This window comes from Hyla sarda (genome assembly GCF_029499605.1).
Source record: "Hyla sarda isolate aHylSar1 chromosome 1 unlocalized genomic scaffold, aHylSar1.hap1 SUPER_1_unloc_7, whole genome shotgun sequence".
NCBI lineage: Eukaryota > Metazoa > Chordata > Amphibia > Anura > Hylidae > Hyla > Hyla sarda.
In genome coordinates this window covers 643,834-663,636 of record NW_026607593.1, presented here as the reverse complement: position 1 = coordinate 663,636, position 19,803 = coordinate 643,834, and the positions used below count along the sequence as shown (strand labels likewise).

At 45.0% G+C, this 19,803-nt stretch overlaps 2 protein-coding genes across 2 annotated transcripts in view; both read left to right on the top strand.

The window, feature by feature from the left end:
- Positions 1–4,368: 4,368 nt before the first annotated feature.
- On the top strand, positions 4,369–18,700 carry LOC130298258 (oocyte zinc finger protein XlCOF22-like). The gene is made up of 3 exons (XM_056551186.1): positions 4,369–4,444; positions 11,832–12,405; positions 17,326–18,700. The coding sequence occupies exons 1-3, from the start codon at positions 4,385–4,387 to the stop codon at positions 18,489–18,491; spliced, it is 1,800 nt and encodes a 599-aa protein (XP_056407161.1). The 5' UTR covers positions 4,369–4,384; the 3' UTR covers positions 18,492–18,700.
- Positions 17,374–19,803, top strand: part of LOC130298259 (oocyte zinc finger protein XlCOF7.1-like) — a 149,820-nt gene continuing 147,390 nt past the window's right edge. Inside the window, exon 1 of the mRNA XM_056551187.1 lies at positions 17,374–17,480. The gene's annotated coding sequence lies outside the window, so the exon portion shown is untranslated. The remainder of the gene's footprint in view (positions 17,481–19,803) is intronic.

The following is a 19,803-nucleotide window of genomic DNA, read 5'->3' as shown; positions in this document are numbered from 1 at the left end:
TGCAGCACAAAAATGACGGTATTCGGTATGAACCGGTGTAACGCCCAGCCCTAATTTACGCCCTGCACCCCATATGGGATTTAGAGCTTAGGAGCTATAAGCAGCTAGGACTCGCCGCTAATGATTAACACAATAAAGGGGTACTCTGCTGCCCCAGTGTTCAGAACGATTGGAGCGTGGGTTGTGCTGGCAAAGCCCCGCCCCTCGTTCCGTCACGCCCTCTCAATGCAGGTCTATGGAATGAGGCGTGTTTGTATAGTGAAGGGCTGCAGGTCACCTCCCCGCCCATCCTGTCATCTGGTTAATTTCTTCTCTGGGTATTAGTCATTTCTTCCATACAGCAATCTAAGATGGCCGCCGCTGTGGTCCCGGTGGCTGCTTCTACCTCCTTCCTTACGGCCGCACAGACTGCACACGAGGCACAGTGGTAACATATGGTCTCTCCTCAGAGGCTTCTTCCTCAGCCTTCTCTGCTCGGGGCCCCTCTGTTCCTTCCCATTTCTTACCACAAACAACGTGTTCCAGATGAGAAGGGTCTATAATGTGGGCACCTGGAGGGACAACATCCCCATCAGGATTCAAACTCCCGACATAGTGTCGTCCCAACCCTGGAGACCAGATTGGCTTTCTGCCCGGATTCTGGACAATAATTCCCATTGTGACGCGGATCCATTCAACTATGATCCCACCGACGCTTTATGTGAACTAAAGTACGAAAAGCACAGAGAAGTGTCATGTGACCATGTCAGAAAAAGTCTTTACACCCCCTGAGGGGAGGCACAATGGTTTGTTTGTGTCTCGTTGTTGTAATGTTTCCGCCATGTTTGTTCTGAGTGAAGGTCTTTACACCCCTGAGGGGAGGCACAATGGTTTGTTTGTGTCTCGTTGTTGTAATGTTTCCGCCATGTTTGCTCTGAGTGAAGGTCTTTACACCCCTGAGGGGAGGCACAATGGTTTGTTTGTGTCTTGTTGTTGTAATGTTTCCGCCATGTTTGCTCTGAGTGAAGGTCTTTACACCCCTGAGGGGAGGCACAATGGTTTGTTTGTGTCTCGTTGTTGTAATGTTTCCGCCATGTTTGCTCTGAGTGAAGGTCTTTACACCCCCTGAGGGGAGGCACAATGGTTTGTTTGTGTCTCGTTGTTGTAATGTTTCCGCCATGTTTGCTCTGAGTGAAGGTCTTTACACCCCTGAGGGGAGGCACAATGGTTTGTTTGTGTCTCGTTGTTGTAATGTTTCCGCCATGTTTGCTCTGAGTGAAGGTCTTTACACCCCCTGAGGGGAGGCACAATGGTTTGTTTGTGTCTCGTTGTTGTAATGTTTCCGCCATGTTTGCTCTGAGTGAAGGTCTTTACACCCCTGAGGGGGGGCACAATGGTTTGTGTCTCGTTGTTGTAATGTTTCCGCCATGTTTGCTCTGAGTGAAGGTCTTTACACCCCTGAGGGGAGGCACAATGGTTTGTTTGTGTCTCGTTGTTGTAATGTTTCCGCCATGTTTGCTCTGAGTGAAGGTCTTTACACCCCTGAGGGGAGGCACAATGGTTTGTTTGTGTCTCGTTGTTGTAATGTTTCCGCCATGTTTGCTCTGAGTGAAGGTCTTTACACCCCTGAGGGGAGGCACAATGGTTTGTTTGTGTCTCGTTGTTGTAATGTTTCCGCCATGTTTGGTCTGAGTGAAGGTCTTTACACCCCTGAGGGGGGGCACAATGGTTTGTTTGTGTCTCGTTGTTGTAATGTTTCCGCCATGTTTGCTCTGAGTGAAGGTCTTTACACCCCTGAGGGGAGGCACAATGGTTTGTTTGTGTCTCGTTGTTGTAATGTTTCCGCCATGTTTGCTCTGAGTGAAGGTCTTTACACCCCTGAGGGGAGGCACAATGGTTTGTTTGTGTCTTGTTGTTGTAATGTTTCCGCCATGTTTGCTCTGAGTGAAGGTCTTTACACCCCTGAGGGGAGGCACAATGGTTTGTTTGTGTCTCGTTGTTGTAATGTTTCCGCCATGTTTGCTCTGAGTGAAGGTCTTTACACCCCTGAGGGGAGGCACAATGGTTTGTTTGTGTCTCGTTGTTGTAATGTTTCCGCCATGTTTGCTCTGAGTGAAGGTCTTTACACCCCCTGAGGGGAGGCACAATGGTTTGTTTGTGTCTCGTTGTTGTAATGTTTCCGCCATGTTTGCTCTGAGTGAAGGTCTTTACACCCCTGAGGGGGGGCACAATGGTTTGTGTCTCGTTGTTGTAATGTTTCCGCCATGTTTGCTCTGAGTGAAGGTCTTTACACCCCTGAGGGGAGGCACAATGGTTTGTTTGTGTCTCGTTGTTGTAATGTTTCCGCCATGTTTGCTCTGAGTGAAGGTCTTTACACCCCTGAGGGGAGGCACAATGGTTTGTTTGTGTCTCGTTGTTGTAATGTTTCCGCCATGTTTGCTCTGAGTGAAGGTCTTTACACCCCTGAGGGGAGGCACAATGGTTTGTTTGTGTCTCGTTGTTGTAATGTTTCCGCCATGTTTGGTCTGAGTGAAGGTCTTTACACCCCTGAGGGGGGGCACAATGGTTTGTTTGTGTCTCGTTGTTGTAATGTTTCCGCCATGTTTGCTCTGAGTGAAGGTCTTTACACCCCTGAGGGGAGGCACAATGGTTTGTGTCTCGTTGTTGTAATGTTTCCGCCATGTTTGCTCTGAGTGAAGGTCTTTACACCCCTGAGGGGGAGGCACAATGGTTTGTTTGTGTCTCGTTGTTGTAATGTTTCCGCCATGTTTGCTCTGAGTGAAGGTCTTTACACCCCTGAGGGGAGGCACAATGGTTTGTTTGTGTCTCGTTGTTGTAATGTTTCCGCCATGTTTGCTCTGAGTGAAGGTCTTTACACCCCCTGAGGGGAGGCACAATGGTTTGTTTGTGTCTCGTTGTAATGTTTCCGCCATGTTTGCTCTGAGTGAAGGTCTTTACACCCCTGAGGGGAGGCACAATGGTTTGTTTGTGTCTCGTTGTTGTAATGTTTCTGCCATGTTTGCTCTGAGTGAAGGTCTTTACACCCCTGAGGGGAGGCACAATGGTTTGTTTGTGTCTCGTTGTTGTAATGTTTCCGCCATGTTTGCTCTGAGTGAAGGTCTTTACACCCCCTGAGGGCAGGCACAATGGTTTGTTCGCAGTGGGATACATACAATGAAGGAATATCAGGTGTAGATGTCCTCAGTCCACTATGAGAGAAGGTGAGATGAGGTAAACCCGCTCACAATAAGCGTATACGTATGTATATAATAGAAGGTGATAATGTGAGGAAATCCTTGGGATTAGTAGGAGGCAGAAGGTCTCGATCCTGAGTGGAAATATCCCAGATGGATGATCCCTTTATCAATGATTCCAGTGCGGTGTCACCAAATCCCTTATACGTGTAACTGTTTATTGTCTGGACTCCTGATATTTGGCGCCCTCCAGTGGTCGGGGTAAACACCTAGTTGGCATCAGGATAACTGACTATAGTTAAAATAGGATGGTAAGAGAAGGTGGGTGACATAGGACAGTGACCTCCTGACCTCCGACCATGACAGGTCACATCTACTGGATGATCAAGAGTCCTCAGACACTTTGTCCACCATTTCCCTCTTCTCACCACTCGTGGCTTCTGGTATTACCTGGATAACATGGACGGTGGATTCCTGTCTCCATATTCTGCCCATCCCCCATTACTCCGCCCCAGACTATGATGGATCCCCTGACTAGGTTTACAGCCTCCATGATTGTGACTATAATGTCTCCTCAGATGTTTCCTCAGATTATCTCCAGGAAATGGATTTTATTTCTCCATAGAATCTGGTGCGGTTTATCATCGTCTCCTCTTCTTCCCTTCAGGTTTCTCCAATCCAGAATCCTCTGCTGATATCTTCTATATAAGAGAATTCTCCTGGATGACCCAACAACCATGGAGAGAGACAGGAACAAGATGGCCGACAGGATCATAAACCTCACCCTACAGATACTCTTCCGGCTTACTGGAGAGGTGAGGGATTCTGGGAGTGATGTCACATGACCTCATTCTCATCTATGTAATAACAGATGGATATGACTGGAGAGGTGAGGGATTCTGGGAGTGATGTCACATGACCTCATTCTTATCTATGTAATAACAGATGGATATGACTGGAGAGGTGAGGGATTCTGGGAGTGATGTCACATGACCTCATTCTTATCTATGTAATAACAGATGGATATGACTGGAGAGGTGAGGGATTCTGGGAATGTATGTAGTGATATTAATGTGTCTCTCCATACACAGGATTACACAGTAGTGAAGAAGTCCTCTAGTGGGCGCTGTGGGGCCCCTGTGTGTGAAGGATAGGGAGGAACCCTGAGCCCAATCCCGGGGCCCCCACCTCACTCCCTGATACATGAGGAAATGGATGAACAGAAGATCCAAGAACTCATCAACAAGATGATGGAGCTGCTGACTGGAGAGGTGACCCTGCTGGGACATTATACAGTAATGGAGGGGTCTGGTGATGACTGGAGAGGTGACACTGCTGGGAAATTATACAGTAATGGAGGGATCTGGTGATGACTGGAGAGGTGACACTGCTGGGACATTATACAGTAATGGAGGGGTCTGGTGATGATTAGAGAGGTGACACTGCTGGGACATTATACAGTAATGGAGGGGTCTGGTGATGATTAGAGAGGTGACACTGCTGGGACATTATACAGTAATGGAGGGGTCTGGTGATGACTGGAGAGGTGACACTGCTGGGACATTATATAGTAATGGAGGGGTCTGGTGATGACTGGAGAGGTGACCCTGCTGGGACATTATACAGTAATGGAGGGGTCTGGTGATGACTGGAGAGGTGACACTGCTTGGACATTATACAGTAATGGAGGGGTCTGGTGATGACTGGAGAGGTGACACTGCTGGGAATGCTGGGACATTATACAGTAATGGAGGGGTCTGGTAATGACTGGAGAGGTGACTCTGCTGGGACATTATACAGTAATGGAGGGGTCTGGTGATGACTGGAGAGGTGACACTGCTGGGACATTATACAGTAATGGAGGGGTCTGGTGATGACTGGAGAGGTGACACTGCTGGGACATTATACAGTAATGGAGGAGTCTGGTGATGACTGGAGAGGTGACACTGCTGTGACATTATACAGTAATGGAAGGGTCTGGTGATGACTGGAGAGGTGACACTGCTGTGACATTATACAGTAATGGAAGGGTCTGGTGATGACTGGAGAGGTGACACTGCTTGGACATTATACAGTAATGGAGGGGTCTGGTGATGAGTGGAGAGGTGACACTGCTGGGAATGCTGGGACATTATACAGTAATGGAGGGGTCTGGTAATGACTGGAGAGGTGACTCTGCTGGGACATTATACAGTAATGGAGGGGTCTGGTGATGACTGGAGAGGTGACACTGCTGGGACATTATACAGTAATGGAGGGGTCTGGTGATGACTGGAGAGGTGACACTGCTGGGACATTATACAGTAATGGAGGAGTCTGGTGATGACTGGAGAGGTGACACTGCTGTGACATTATACAGTAATGGAAGGGTCTGGTGATGACTGGAGAGGTGACACTGCTGTGACATTATACAGTAATGGAAGGGTCTGGTGATGACTGGAGAGGTGACACTGCTGGGACATTATACAGTAATGGAGAGGTCTGGTGATGAGTGGAGAGGTGACACTGCTGGGAATGCTGGGACATTATACAGTAATGGAGGGGTCTGGTGATGACTGGAGAGGTGACACTGCTGGGACATTATACAGTAATGGAGGGGTCTGGTGATGACTGGAGAGGTGACCCTGCTGGGACATTATACAGTAATGGAGGGGTCTGGTGATGACTGGAGAGGTGACACTGCTGGGACATTATACAGTAATGGAAGGGTCTGGTGATGACTGGAGAGGTGACACTGCTGGGACATTATACAGTAATGGAGGGGTCTGGTGATGACTGGAGAGGTGACACTGCTGGGACATTATACAGTAATGGAGGGGTCTGGTGATGATTAGAGAGGTGACACTGCTGGGACATTATACAGTAATGGAGGGGTCTGGTGATGATTAGAGAGGTGACACTGCTGGGACATTATACAGTAATGGAGGGGTCTGGTGATGACTGGAGAGGTGACACTGCTGGGACATTATACAGTAATGGAGGGGTCTGGTGATGATTAGAGAGGTGACACTGCTGGGACATTATACAGTAATGGAGGGGTCTGGTGATGATTAGAGAGGTGACACTGCTGGGACATTATACAGTAATGGAGGGGTCTGGTGATGACTGGAGAGGTGACCCTGCTGGGACATTATACAGTAATGGAGGGGTCTGGTGATGACTGGAGAGGTGACACTGCTTGGACATTATACAGTAATGGAGGGGTCTGGTGATGACTGGAAAGGTGACACTGCTGGGACATTATACAGTAATGGAGGGGTCTGGTGATGACTGGAAAGGTGACACTGCTGGGACATTATACAGTAATGGAGGGGTCTGGTGATGACTGGAGAGGTGACACTGCTGGGACATTATACAGTAATGGAGGGGTCTGGTGATGACTGGAGAGGTGACACTGCTGGGAAATTATACAGTAATGGAGGGGTCTGGTGATGACTGGAGAGGTGACACTGCTGGGACATTATACAGTAATGGAGGAGTCTGGTGATGATTGGAGAGGTGACACTGCTGGGACATTATACAGTAATGGAGGGGTCTGGTGATGACTGGAGAGGTGACACTGCTGGGAATGCTGGGACATTATACAGTAATGGAGGGGTCTGGTGATGACTGGAGAGGTGACACTGCTGGGACATTATACAGTAATGGGGGGGTCTGGTGATGACTGGAGAGGTGACACTGCTGGGACATTATACAGTAATGGAGGAGTCTGGTGATGACTGGAGAGGTGACACTGCTGGGACATTATACAGTAATGGAGGGGTCTGGTGATGACTGGAGAGGTGACACTGCTGGGACATTATACAGTAATGGAGGGGTCTGGTGATGACTGGAGAGGTGACACTGCTGTGACATTATACAGTAATGGAGGGGTCTGGTGATGACTGGAGAGGTGACACTCCTGGGACATTATACAGTAATGGAGGGGTCTGGTGATGACTGGAGAGGTGACACTGCTGGGAATGCTGGGACATTATACAGTAATGGAGGGGTCTGGTGATGACTGGAGAGGTGACACTGCTGGGACATTATACAGTAATGGAGGGGTCTGGTGATGACTGGAGAGGTGACACTGCTGTGACATTATACAGTAATGGAGGGGTCTGGTGATGACTGGAGAGGTGACACTCCTGGGACATTATACAGTAATGGAGGGGTCTGGTGATGACTGGAGAGGTGACACTGCTGGGAATGCTGGGACATTATACAGTAATGGAGGGGTCTGGTAATGACTGGAGAGGTGACTCTGCTGGGACATTATACAGTAATGGAGGGGTCTGGTGATGACTGGAGAGGTGACCCTGCTGGTACATTATACAGTAATGGAGGGGTCTGGTGATGACTGGAGAGGTGACACTGCTGGGACATTATACAGTAATGGAGGGGTCTGGTGATGACTGGAGAGGTGACCCTGCTGGGATATTATACAGTAATGGAGGGGTCTGGTGATGACTGGAGAGGTGACACTGCTGGGACATTATACAGTAATGGAGGGGTCTGGTGATGACTGGAGAGGTGACTCTGCTGGGACATTATACAGTAATGGAGGAGTCTGATGACTGGAGAGGTGACACTGCTGGGACATTATACAGTAATGGAGGGGTCTGGTGATGACTGGAGAGGTGACACTGCTGGGACATTATACAGTAATGGAGGGGTCTGGTGATGACTGGAGAGGTGACACTGCTGGGACATTATACAGTAATGGAGGGGTCTGGTGATGACTGGAGAGGTGACACTGCTGGGACATTATACAGTAATGGAGGGGTCTGGTGATGACTGGAGAGGTGACACTGCTGGGACATTATACAGTAATGGAGGGGTCTGGTGATGACTGGAGAGGTGACACTGCTGGGACATTATACAGTAATGGAGGGGTCTGGTGATGACTGGAGAGGTGACACTGCTGGGACATTATACAGTAATGGAGGGGTCTGGTGATGACTGGAGAGGTGACACTGCTGGGAAATTATACAGTAATGGAGGGGTCTGGTGATGACTGGAGAGGTGACACTGCTGGGAATGCTGGGACATTATACAGTAATGGAGGGGTCTGGTGATGACTGGAGAGGTGACACTGCTGGGACATTATACAGTAATGGAGGGGTCTGGTGATGACTGGAGAGGTGACACTGCTGGGACATTATACAGTAATGGAGGGGTCTGGTGATGACTGGAGAGGTGACACTGCTGGGACATTATACAGTAATGGAGGGGTCTGGTGATGACTGGAGAGGTGACCCTGCTGGGACATTATACAGTAATGGAGGGGTCTGGTGATGACTGGAGAGGTGACACTGCTGGGACATTATACAGTAATGGAGGGGTCTGGTGATGACTGGAGAGGTGACACTGCTGGGACATTATACAGTAATGGAGGGGTCTGGTGATGACTGGAGAGGTGACACTGCTGGGACATTATATAGTAATGGAGGGGTCTGGTGATGACTGGAGAGGTGACCCTGCTGGACATTATACAGTAATGGAGGGGTCTGGTGATGACTGGAGAGGTGACACTGCTGGGAATGCTGGGACATTATACAGTAATGGAGGGGTCTGGTGATGACTGGAGAGGTGACACTGCTGGGACATTATACAGTAATGGAGGGGTCTGGTAATGACTGGAGAGGTGACTCTGCTGGGACATTATACAGTAATGGAGGGGTCTGGTGATGACTGGAGAGGTGACACTGCTGGGACATTATACAGTAATGGAGGGGTCTGGGGATGACTGGAGAGGTGACACTGCTGGGACATTATACAGTAATGGAGGGGTCTGGTGATGACTGGAGAGGTGACACTGCTGGGACATTATACAGTAATGGAGGGGTCTGGTGATGACTGGAGAGGTGACACTGCTGGGACATTATACAGTAATGGAGGAGTCTGATGACTGGAGAGGTGACACTGCTGGGACATTATACAGTAATGGAGGGGTCTGGTGATGACTGGAGAGGTGACACTGCTGGGACATTATACAGTAATGGAGGGGTCTGGTGATGACTGGAGAGGTGACACTGCTGGGACATTATACAGTAATGGAGGAGTCTGATGACTGGAGAGGTGACACTGCTGGGACATTATACAGTAATGGAGAGGTCTGGTGATGACTGGAGAGGTGACACTGCTGGGACATTATACAGTAATGGAGGGGTCTGGTGATGACTGGAGAGGTGACACTGCTGGGAATGCTGGGACATTATACAGTAATGGAGGGGTCTGGTGATGACTGGAGAGGTGACACTGCTGGGAATGCTGGGACATTATACAGTAATGGAGGGGTCTGGTGATGACTGGAGAGGTGACACTGCTGGGACATTATACAGTAATGGAGGGGTCTGGTGATGACTGGAGAGGTGACCCTGCTGGGACATTATACAGTAATGGAGGGGTCTGGTGATGACTGGAGAGGTGACCCTGCTGGGACATTATACAGTAATGGAGGGGTCTGGTGATGACTGGAGAGGTGACCCTGCTGGGACATTATACAGTAATGGAGGGGTCTGGTGATGACTGGAGAGGTGACACTGCTGGGACATTATACAGTAATGGAGGGGTCTGGTGATGACTGGAGAGGTGACACTGCTGGGACATTATACAGTAATGGAGGGGTCTGGTGATGACTGGAGAGGTGACACTGCTGGGACATTATACAGTAATGGAGGGGTCTGGTGATGACTGGAGAGGTGACACTGCTGGGACATTATACAGTAATGGAGGGGTCTGGTGATGACTGGAGAGGTGACACTGCTGGGACATTATACAGTAATGGAGGGGTCTGGTGATGACTGGAGAGGTGACACTGCTGGGACATTATACAGTAATGGAGGGGTCTGGTGATAACTGGAGAGGTGACACTGCTGGGACATTATACAGTAATGGAGGGGTCTGGTGATGACTGGAAAGGTGACACTGCTGGGACATTATACAGTAATGGAGGGGTCTGGTGATGACTGGAGAGGTGACACTGCTGGGACATTATACAGTAATGGAGGGGTCTGGTGATGACTGGAGAGGTGACACTGCTGGGACATTATACAGTAATGGAGGGGTCTGGTGATGACTGGAGAGGTGACACTGCTGGGACATTATACAGTAATGGAGGGGTCTGGTGATGACTGGAGAGGTGACACTGCTGGGACATTATACAGTAATGGAGGGGTCTGGTGATGACTGGAGAGGTGACACTGCTGGGAATGCTGGGACATTATACAGTAATGGAGGGGTCTGGTGATGACTGGAGAGGTGACACTGCTGGACATTATACAGTAATGGAGGGATCTGGTGATGACTGGAGAGGTGACACTGCTGGGACATTATACAGTAATGGAGGTGTCTGGTGATGACTGGAGAGGTGACACTGCTGGTACATTATACAGTAATGGAGGGGTCTGGTGATGACTGGAGAGGTGACCCTGCTGGGAAATTATACAGTAACGGAGGGGTCTGGTGATGACTGGAGAGGTGACATTGCTGGGACATTATACAGTAATGGAGGGGTCTGGTGATGACTGGAGAGGTGACATTGCTGGGACATTATACAGTAATGGAGGGGTCTGGTGATGACTGGAGAGGTGACCCTGCTGGGACATTATACAGTAATGGAGGGGTCTGGTGATGACTGGAGAGGTGACACTGCTGGGACATTATACAGTAATGGAGGTGTCTGGTGATGACTGGAGAGGTGACACTGCTGGTACATTATACAGTAATGGAGGGGTCTGGTGATGACTGGAGAGGTGACACTGCTGGGAAATTATACAGTAATGGAGGGGTCTGGTGATGACTGGAGAGGTGACATTGCTGGGACATTATACAGTAATGGAGGGGTCTGGTGATGACTGGAGAGGTGACACTGCTGGGACATTATACAGTAATGGAGGGGTCTGGTGATGACTGGAGAGGAGACACTGCTGGGAATGCTGGGACATTATACAGTAATGGAGGGGTCTGGTGATGACTGGAGAGGTGACACTGCTGGGACATTATACAGTAATGGAGGGGTCTGGTGATGACTGGAGAGGTGACACTGCTGGGAATGCTGGGACATTATACAGTAATGGGGGGGGGGGTCTGGTGATGACTGGAGAGGTGACACTGCTGGGACATTATACAGTAATGGAGGGGTCTGGTGATGACTGGAGAGGTGACACTGCTGGGAATGCTGGGACATTATACAGTAACACCACTGGAGGGGTCGGGGTGATGACTGTATCATTATGTGTCAGGTTCCTATAAGGTGTCAGGACGTGGCGGTCTATTTCTCCATGGAGGAGTGGGAGTATGTAGAAGGACACAAGGATCAGTACAAGGATCAGGTCATGGTGGAGGATCAGCAGCCCCTCACATCACCAGGTAATAGACATGACTATATACACACGTCCTCTCATTATTTGTATGTAAAGAATGAATTCAGTCTCTGTATGTGTTCCCTACAGTCAGATCCAGTAAGAGAACAGCACCAGAGAGGTGTCCCCGTCCTCTTCTTCCACAGGATGATCAGGTAGATGGAGATATTCCCTATGATCTGTAGAAGGGCTGTGAAGCTCTTGTGGTCAGTCCCCTCACCCTCCATGTCTCCTCATCTATAACATCCCACGTGACTTTTTCTATTGTCTGATGACTTTTATAATATTTGTTATACATTTTATGAATTAGGGAGAAGATCGGAAGAATATTAATGCTCTAGAGGCATATGTGAGCGGTGATGAGCAGTATAAGGAGGACATTCTTACAGAGAAAGATCTGATCTATAATAATGCTACAGACATAAAGGAAGAAGATGAGACAGATGTGAGCGGTGATGTGCAGTATAAGGAAAATATTCCTAAAGAGAAAGATCTGATCCACATTAATGCTACAGAGATAAAAGAAGAAGAGACAGATTTGGGTGGTGATGAGCAGTATAAGGAGGACATTTCCACAGAGAAAGATCTGATCTATATTAATGCTCCAGGCATAAAGAAAGAAAAGACAAATGTGAGTGGTGATGAGCAGTATAAGGAGGACATTCCTACAGGGAAAGATCTGATCTATATTAATGCTACAGATATAAAGGAAGAAGAAGCAGAGACAGATGTTAGCGGTGATGAGCAGTATAAGGAGGACATTCCTACAAGGAAAGATCTGATCTATATTAACGCTCCAGACATAATAGTAAAAGTAGAAGAAGAGACAGATGTGAGCGGTGATGAGCAGTATAAGGAGGACATTTCTACAAGTAACCACCCAGGTAAGTAGTGACCACTAAATATAGAGAAGGGTCACAGAATCTATTCAGTCACCGGCCAAAATAATTGTTTGTGTATTCTTTAAGCTCTGTGTCCTGTTAGTCTTTCCTACATTAGGTAAAATGCAAACTAATATGAATCTAGAGAATAGTATAGAAAACAATGAGACATATACCAGATAACACAATACACAACATGTGAGACATATACCAGATAATACAATACACAACATGGAGACATATACCAGATAACACAATACACAACATGGAGACATATACCAGATAACACAATACACAACATGGAGATATATACCAGATAACACAATACACAACATGGAGACATATACCAGATAACACAATACACAACATGGAGACATATACCAGATAACACAATATACAACATGGAGACATATACCAGATAACACAATACACAACATGGAGACATATACCAGATAACACAATACACAACATGGAGACATATACCAGATAACACAGTACACAACATGGAGACATATACCAGATGGAGACATATACCAGATAACACAATACACAACATGGAGATATATACCAGATAACACAATACACAACATGGAGATATATACCAGATAACACAATACACAACATGGAGACATATACCCAGATAACACAATACACAACATGGAGACATATACCAGATAACACAATACACAACATGGAGACATATACCAGATAACACAATACACAACATGGAGACATATACCAGATAACACTATACACAACATGGAGACATATACCAGATAACACAATACACAACATGGAGACATATACCAGATAACACAATACACAACATGGAGACATATACCAGATAACACAATACACAACATGGAGACATATACCAGATAACACAATACACAACATGGGGACATATACCAGATAACACAATACACAACATGGAGACATATACCAGATAACACAATATGGAGACATATACCAGATAACACAACATGGAGACATATACCAGATAACACAATACACAACATGGAGACATATATACCAGATAACACAACATGGAGACATATATACCAGATAACACAATACACAACATGGAGACATATACCAGATAACACAATACACAACATGGAGACATATACCCAGATAACACAATACACAACATGGAGACATATACCAGATAACACAATACACAACATGGAGACATATACCAGATAACACAATACACAACATGGAGACATATACCAGATAACACAATACACAACATGGAGACATATACCAGATAACACAATACACAACATGGAGACATATACCAGATAACACAATACACAACATGGAGACATATACCAGATAACACAATACACAACATGGAGCAATGTACCAGATAACAGAAGGAGTCTTTGAAGGATGGGTTCTCTCTCTTCCTCCGCATTATTAACAAGCAGCAACACATTTCCCTGCTGGGCCCTGGCTATTTAATATGCTACAGTTCTGTCTGCCTCCTGTTGAGCTTCTTGTGTCTCAACCACCAACCATCTACACTCCAGGAAGGAAAGAAAGGCGACAGACATGTCATTACCACAGGACTCCTGGCTGGGAAGCCAACAGTCTACTGTACTGAACAGTTTAAGCAAAAGACAAACACAATGAAAACAACAAAGTTTTTATTTTTTTATTTTTTTTATTAATGTAATTAATCAAGTGGCTGGATAGTAGCAGTCGGCATAAACATCAGGAACAAGAACTTTACCAGTTCAAATATACAAACCTCATTATTTGGTTGTTTTAGAACAAAAACAAAAATCTTCTCTATATGAACCAAAAACAAGATCTGTAAAACCTAGAAATGGTTTATATTAATCTTGAAATGTAGTTATAGGCTTAAAGGGGTACTCCGCCCCTGGCATCTTATCCCCTATCCAAAGGATAGGGGATAAGATGTCAGATTGCCGGGGTCCCGCTGCTGGGGACCCCGGGGATCGCTGCTGCAGCACCCCGCCATCATTACTGTGCACAGCGAGTTCGCTCTGTGCGTAATGACGGGCGATACAGGGGCCGGAGCATCATTACGTCATGGCTCCGCCCCTCATGACATCACGGCCCGTCCCCTTAATGCAAGTCTATGGCAGGGGGCGTGACAACCACCACGCCCCCTCCCCATAGACTTGTATTGACGGGGCGGGCCGTGATGTCACGAGGGGCGGAGCTGTGACGTAATGATGCTCTGGCCCCTGTATTGCCCGTCATTATGTGCAGAGCGATCTCGCTGTGCGCAGTAATGATAGCGCGGTGCCGCAGCGGCGATCCCCGGGGTCCCCAGCAGCAGGACCCCGGCAATCTGACATCTTATCCCCTATCCTTTGGATAGGAGATAAGATGTCTGGGGCGGAGTACCCCTTTAAATGCAAATCAATTCAATGTAGAGTTCTCAGGAAGAGAATTGCCTCTGCCGGATCCTCTTTCATAGTTAGTAGTAGGTGCATTGTTTGCCGACTCCGACTCCAGGTACCCAAAATTTCGTCCGACTCTGACTCCTCTATACCGCCTCCACAGCACTGCTGCTCAGACAACTATTTCTGCAGACCCATCACCACCTGTAGGTTTATTGGATTTGCCCCTCTTCCCCTGGTGACTGAATCCATCACACTGCTGCTCATCTGACCACCGGCCGAGGTCGGACATCACTGAGGGCGACGATTAGCTGAGCTTTAGTTTGGTGGAAGAGGGACACTGCGGAGGGTGGGAGCGGGATACTGGAGGCATCGGGGGAGCAGCGGAGGAAAGTCTTGTCACTGTATAATGCTGTGTAATAGGTATAATATTCTACAGTGAATACAACCTAAGGATTATGTATAAAAGTCCTCTAAGGGGAATAAAAAACAAAAAATGTATTTACTATTGTGTAAAAGCCCCTCCCCTAATAAAAAGTAATATCACCCTTCTATTTCCATTTTACAAAAATAATAATAATAATAATAAACATATGTGGTATTCCCAAATAAGGAATTGTCCAAACTATTAAAATCTAATGTTTTGATGCCCTAGAGTCAACAGCCTAATCTTAAAAAAAAGCCAAATGCCAAAAATGCCGATTTTGCTCACATCATATATTAAAAAAAAGGAAAAAACATTTGAAACTCCTATCAATAGAGCACAGATGTAATGAATCAATACAGTGCACATTTACTGCATTCATCTGTATGAGCAATAGAATGATTGCTTATACAAGTCCCATACGAGGACTAAAATGTAAATAAACCCCCTCTAATAATAAAAATGTAAATAAACCCCCTCTAATAATAAAAATGTAAATTTTTTTGGCGTAAAAATTTTAAGTTGTAATTAAAAAAATACTATGAATTTTGTTGTAATTGTTGTTAGGACTAAAGTGTAATGAAATATATCATTGTGATCGTACTGAGCTGATGAATAATTTTACCACACAGTTAATGTAGGGTGTCATTACAATGCAAGATCGGTCCTACAAAAACAAGCTCCCAAACGGCTCTGTACATGGGAAAATAAGAGTTATGGCTCTTAGAAGAGGAGGAAAAAAGAAAATTCAAAAGTTATTAACCCCTTAACGATGCAGGACGTAAATGTACGTCCTGGTGATGTGGTACTTAACGCACCAGGATGTACATTTACGTCCTATGCATAACCGCGGGCATCAGAGCGATGCCGGCATCATGCGTGGCAGGTCCCGACTGTGGATCGCAGCCAGGGACCCGCCGGTAATAGCGGACACCCGCGATCCCGCGGATATCCACCATTAACCCCTCAGATGCCGTGATCAATACAGATCACGGCATCTGCAGCATCGCGATCACTTAACAGGATGATCGTATCGCCTGCAGCGCTGCGGCGGCGATCCGATCATCCTGCATGGCAGACGGAGGTCCCCTCACCTGCCTCCGCTGCCTTCCGGGAGTCTTCTGCTCTGATCTGCCTTCCTGCAGACCAGAGCAGAAGATGACCGATAACACTGATCAGTGCTATGTCCTATACATAGCACTGAACAGAATTAGCAATCAAATGGTTGCTATAAATAGTCCCCTATGGGGACTATAAGAGTGTAAAAAAATTAAGTAAAAAAAATTTGAAAAACCCCTCCCCCAATAAAAACGTAAATTGTCCCATTTTCCCTATTTTACCCCCCAAAAGTGTAAAAAAATTATTTTATATACATATCTGGTATCGCCGCGTGCGTAAATATCCGTACCAATAAAATAAAATTTTAATGATCCCGTACGGGGAACGACGTGAACGTAAAAAAAAAATAAAAAAATCCAAAATAGCTGCTTTTTTTATAACATTTTATTCCAAAAAAATGTATAAAAAATGTAATTAAAAGTTTTATATAAGCAATTATGGTATCAATAAAAAGTACAGATCCTGGCGCAAAAAATGAGCCCTCATACGCCGCTTATAGGGAAAAAGTTATAGGTCTTCAAAATAGGGGGATTTTAAACGTACTAATTTGGTTAAAAAGTTTGCGATTTTTTTTTTTTTTTAAGTGCAACAGTAATAGAAAAGTGTATAATCATGGGTATCATTTTAATCGTATTGACCCAGAGAATAAAGAACACGTCATTTTTACCATAAATTGTACGGCGTGAAAACAAAACCTTCCAAAATTAGCAAAATTGCGGTTTTCTTTTAAATTTCCCCACACAAATAGTATTTTTTTTGGTTGCGCCATACATTTTATGGTAAAGTGAGTGATGGCATTACAACGGACAACTGGTCCCGCAAAAAACAAGCCCCCATACTAGTCTGTGGATGAAAATATAAAAGAGTTATGATTTTTTGAAGGGGAGGAGGAAAAAACGAAAGCGTAAAAATAAAATTGTCTGAGTCCTTAAGGTCCAAATGGGCCGAGTCCTTAAGGGGTTAAAGGGTTAATACTGATAAAATCTGTTTTATTCTTGCTAGATAATTGTACCTGGAGATCAGAGGAGAATCTTATATCTTCAGATTATAAAGCAGATGATGATATCACACAAGATACATATGAAGAACATTCCATTATCCCAGATACACCCTCAGCCCTTCACAGCCAAGATCTGTCATCTCATCCTTATATACAGGTCCTGTCTTCTCAGTCATCACAGGAGGTTCTGCAAAATAATAGTCACAGAAGGAATGTTGGACATCAACGAGCTCATACAGGAAAGAAACCATATTCATGCTCAGAATGTGGGAAATGTTTTATATTTAAATCAGTTCTTGTTGTACATCAAAGAACTCACACAGGAGAGAAGCCATTTTCATGTTCAGAATGTGAAAAATGTTTTAATCGGAAATCACATCTTGTTCAACATCAAAGAACTCACACAGGGGGAAAAACATTTTCATGTTCAGAATGTGGAAAATGTTGTACTCAGAAATCAGATCTTATAAAACATCAAAGAACTCACACAGGGGAGAAGCCATTTTCATGTGTAGAATGTGATAAATGTTTTATTAAGAAATCATATCTTGTTGTACATCAAAGAACTCATACAGGAGAGAAGCCATTTTCATGTTCAGAATGTGAAAAAAGTTTTAACCGGAAATCACATCTTGTTCAACATCAAAGAACTCACACAGGGGAACAAACCTTTTCATGTTCAGAATGTGAAAAATGTTATACTCAGAAATCAGCTCTTATAAAACATCAAAGAACTCACACAGGGGAGAAGCCATTTTCATGTTCAGAATGTGGGAAATGTTTTACTCAGCAATCAAATCTTGTTAATCATGAACGAATTCACACAGGAGAGAAGCCATTTTCATGTGTAGAATGTGAGAAATGTTTTACTAAGAAATCATATCTTGTTGTACATCAAAGAACTCACACAGGAGAGAAGCCATTTTCCTGTTCAGAATGTGGAAAATGTTTTGCTCAGAAATCAGATCTTGTTAAACATCAAAGAACTCACACAGGGGTGAAGCCCTTTTCATGTGCAGAATGTGGGAAATGTTTTACTGATCAAACAAGTCTTATTCAACATCAAAGAACTCACACAGGAGAGAAGCCATTTTTATTTGTAGAATGTGAGAAATGTTTTACTTGTCAATCAAATCTTCTTAAACATCAGAAAACTCACACAGGGTAGAAGCCATATTCATGCTCATAATGTGGGAAATGTTTTATTGAGAAATCAACACCTTAGACATCTAAGAATTCACACATGAGAGAAGCCAATTCAGAGCAGTAAATGATGCAGATAACACATCTATATATTCACCATGTACATAGGATATCTGACATTTATACATATATCATATACTGCATCTCCAAACTTGTTCCCAATTGTTAATAAAAGTTTTCTTAGGACGTAGTCACCGATCCAGCGATGTCATCACTATAGTTTACATGGTAGGAGAAGAGTATTATATATGGTCAGGGGTGAGGAAATTTAATGAAAAAACTACTTGTCCACGGGACTAAAACGGAGCAAAATCTACTTGTCCCTCCTGAGGATCCACTTGTCCGGCCAATTTTCGTTTTTACCCTCTCGTTCTTTCCTCCTCACCCGATAATAACCATAACTACCTACTATAATGATACCTTTTAATTTTTCAAGAACATATTCTCCGAACCAAAGATATATATATATATAAATATACTAGCGGCTTCGCTCTCGTTAAATTTGGGGTAACATGGATCTACTTTTTACGATCCTATAGCAATGAGGCCGCTCTGGGGTAAAGTCTATGGGCGTCCAAACAACCCGAATTCTACCAAACATTACGTCTGCTGTTCCATGGAATTGAAGATCGACATCCTTCGAGGACTTCTACCGAGTTTGCACGCAGGGGAACCCGCCTTCTCGCGCTGCTTATATACTGTCTGGGTGCAGCGCGTGCATGGCGCATTCAACCTAATCTTAATCAATACAAACTTTGAACCCCCGTTTCACCCCTTCAGGGGGGGGAATATTAGAAATCGTTTAAACACGTGCTTCTTTATCTCTAATTGTTAGCCCAAAAACAAAGTTTCATGCTTCTAGCTTCAAAAATGACGGACTTCCATACAAACTTTCACCCCCTTAAGGGTTGAATTTAGAAAAATCCTTTCTTATTCCTCGTCTACGTCTTAAATACAACACCTGTGAAAAAATTCAGCTTTCTAGGTCCAAGGGTTTAGGCTGGGCGTTGAGGAGTCAGAGAGTCAGGTCTTCTCTTTTTGTATATATATAGATATATATATATATATATATATATATATATATATATATATATAGATAATCGGTGAAGTGAAATTGAAATAGTAAAAGATAATTTAGCAGATTTGGTGTTTTCCTTTTCAACACCATTCACCTTGTGGTTGAGGTAACATGTTGTTTTGATACTTTAGTCGCCTGATTACACCAATACCAGATCTGTAGAGCTTCTGTCATGTTTTATTAATTAAAAAAAAAATTC

What these genes read in the sequence shown, in the direction of transcription:
- LOC130298258 (XM_056551186.1), top strand. Translation starts at nt 4,385, where the DNA reads ATGGATGAACAGAAGATCCAAGAACTCATCAACAAGATGATGGAGCTG. An exon ending in TGGAGCTGCTGACTGGAGAG is followed by an intron (nt 4,445 to 11,831) that starts GTGACCCTGCTG and finishes TTTATGAATTAG; the next exon opens with GGAGAAGATCGGAAGAATAT. An exon ending in TTCTACAAGTAACCACCCAG is followed by an intron (nt 12,406 to 17,325) that starts GTAAGTAGTGAC and finishes TATTCTTGCTAG; the next exon opens with ATAATTGTACCTGGAGATCA.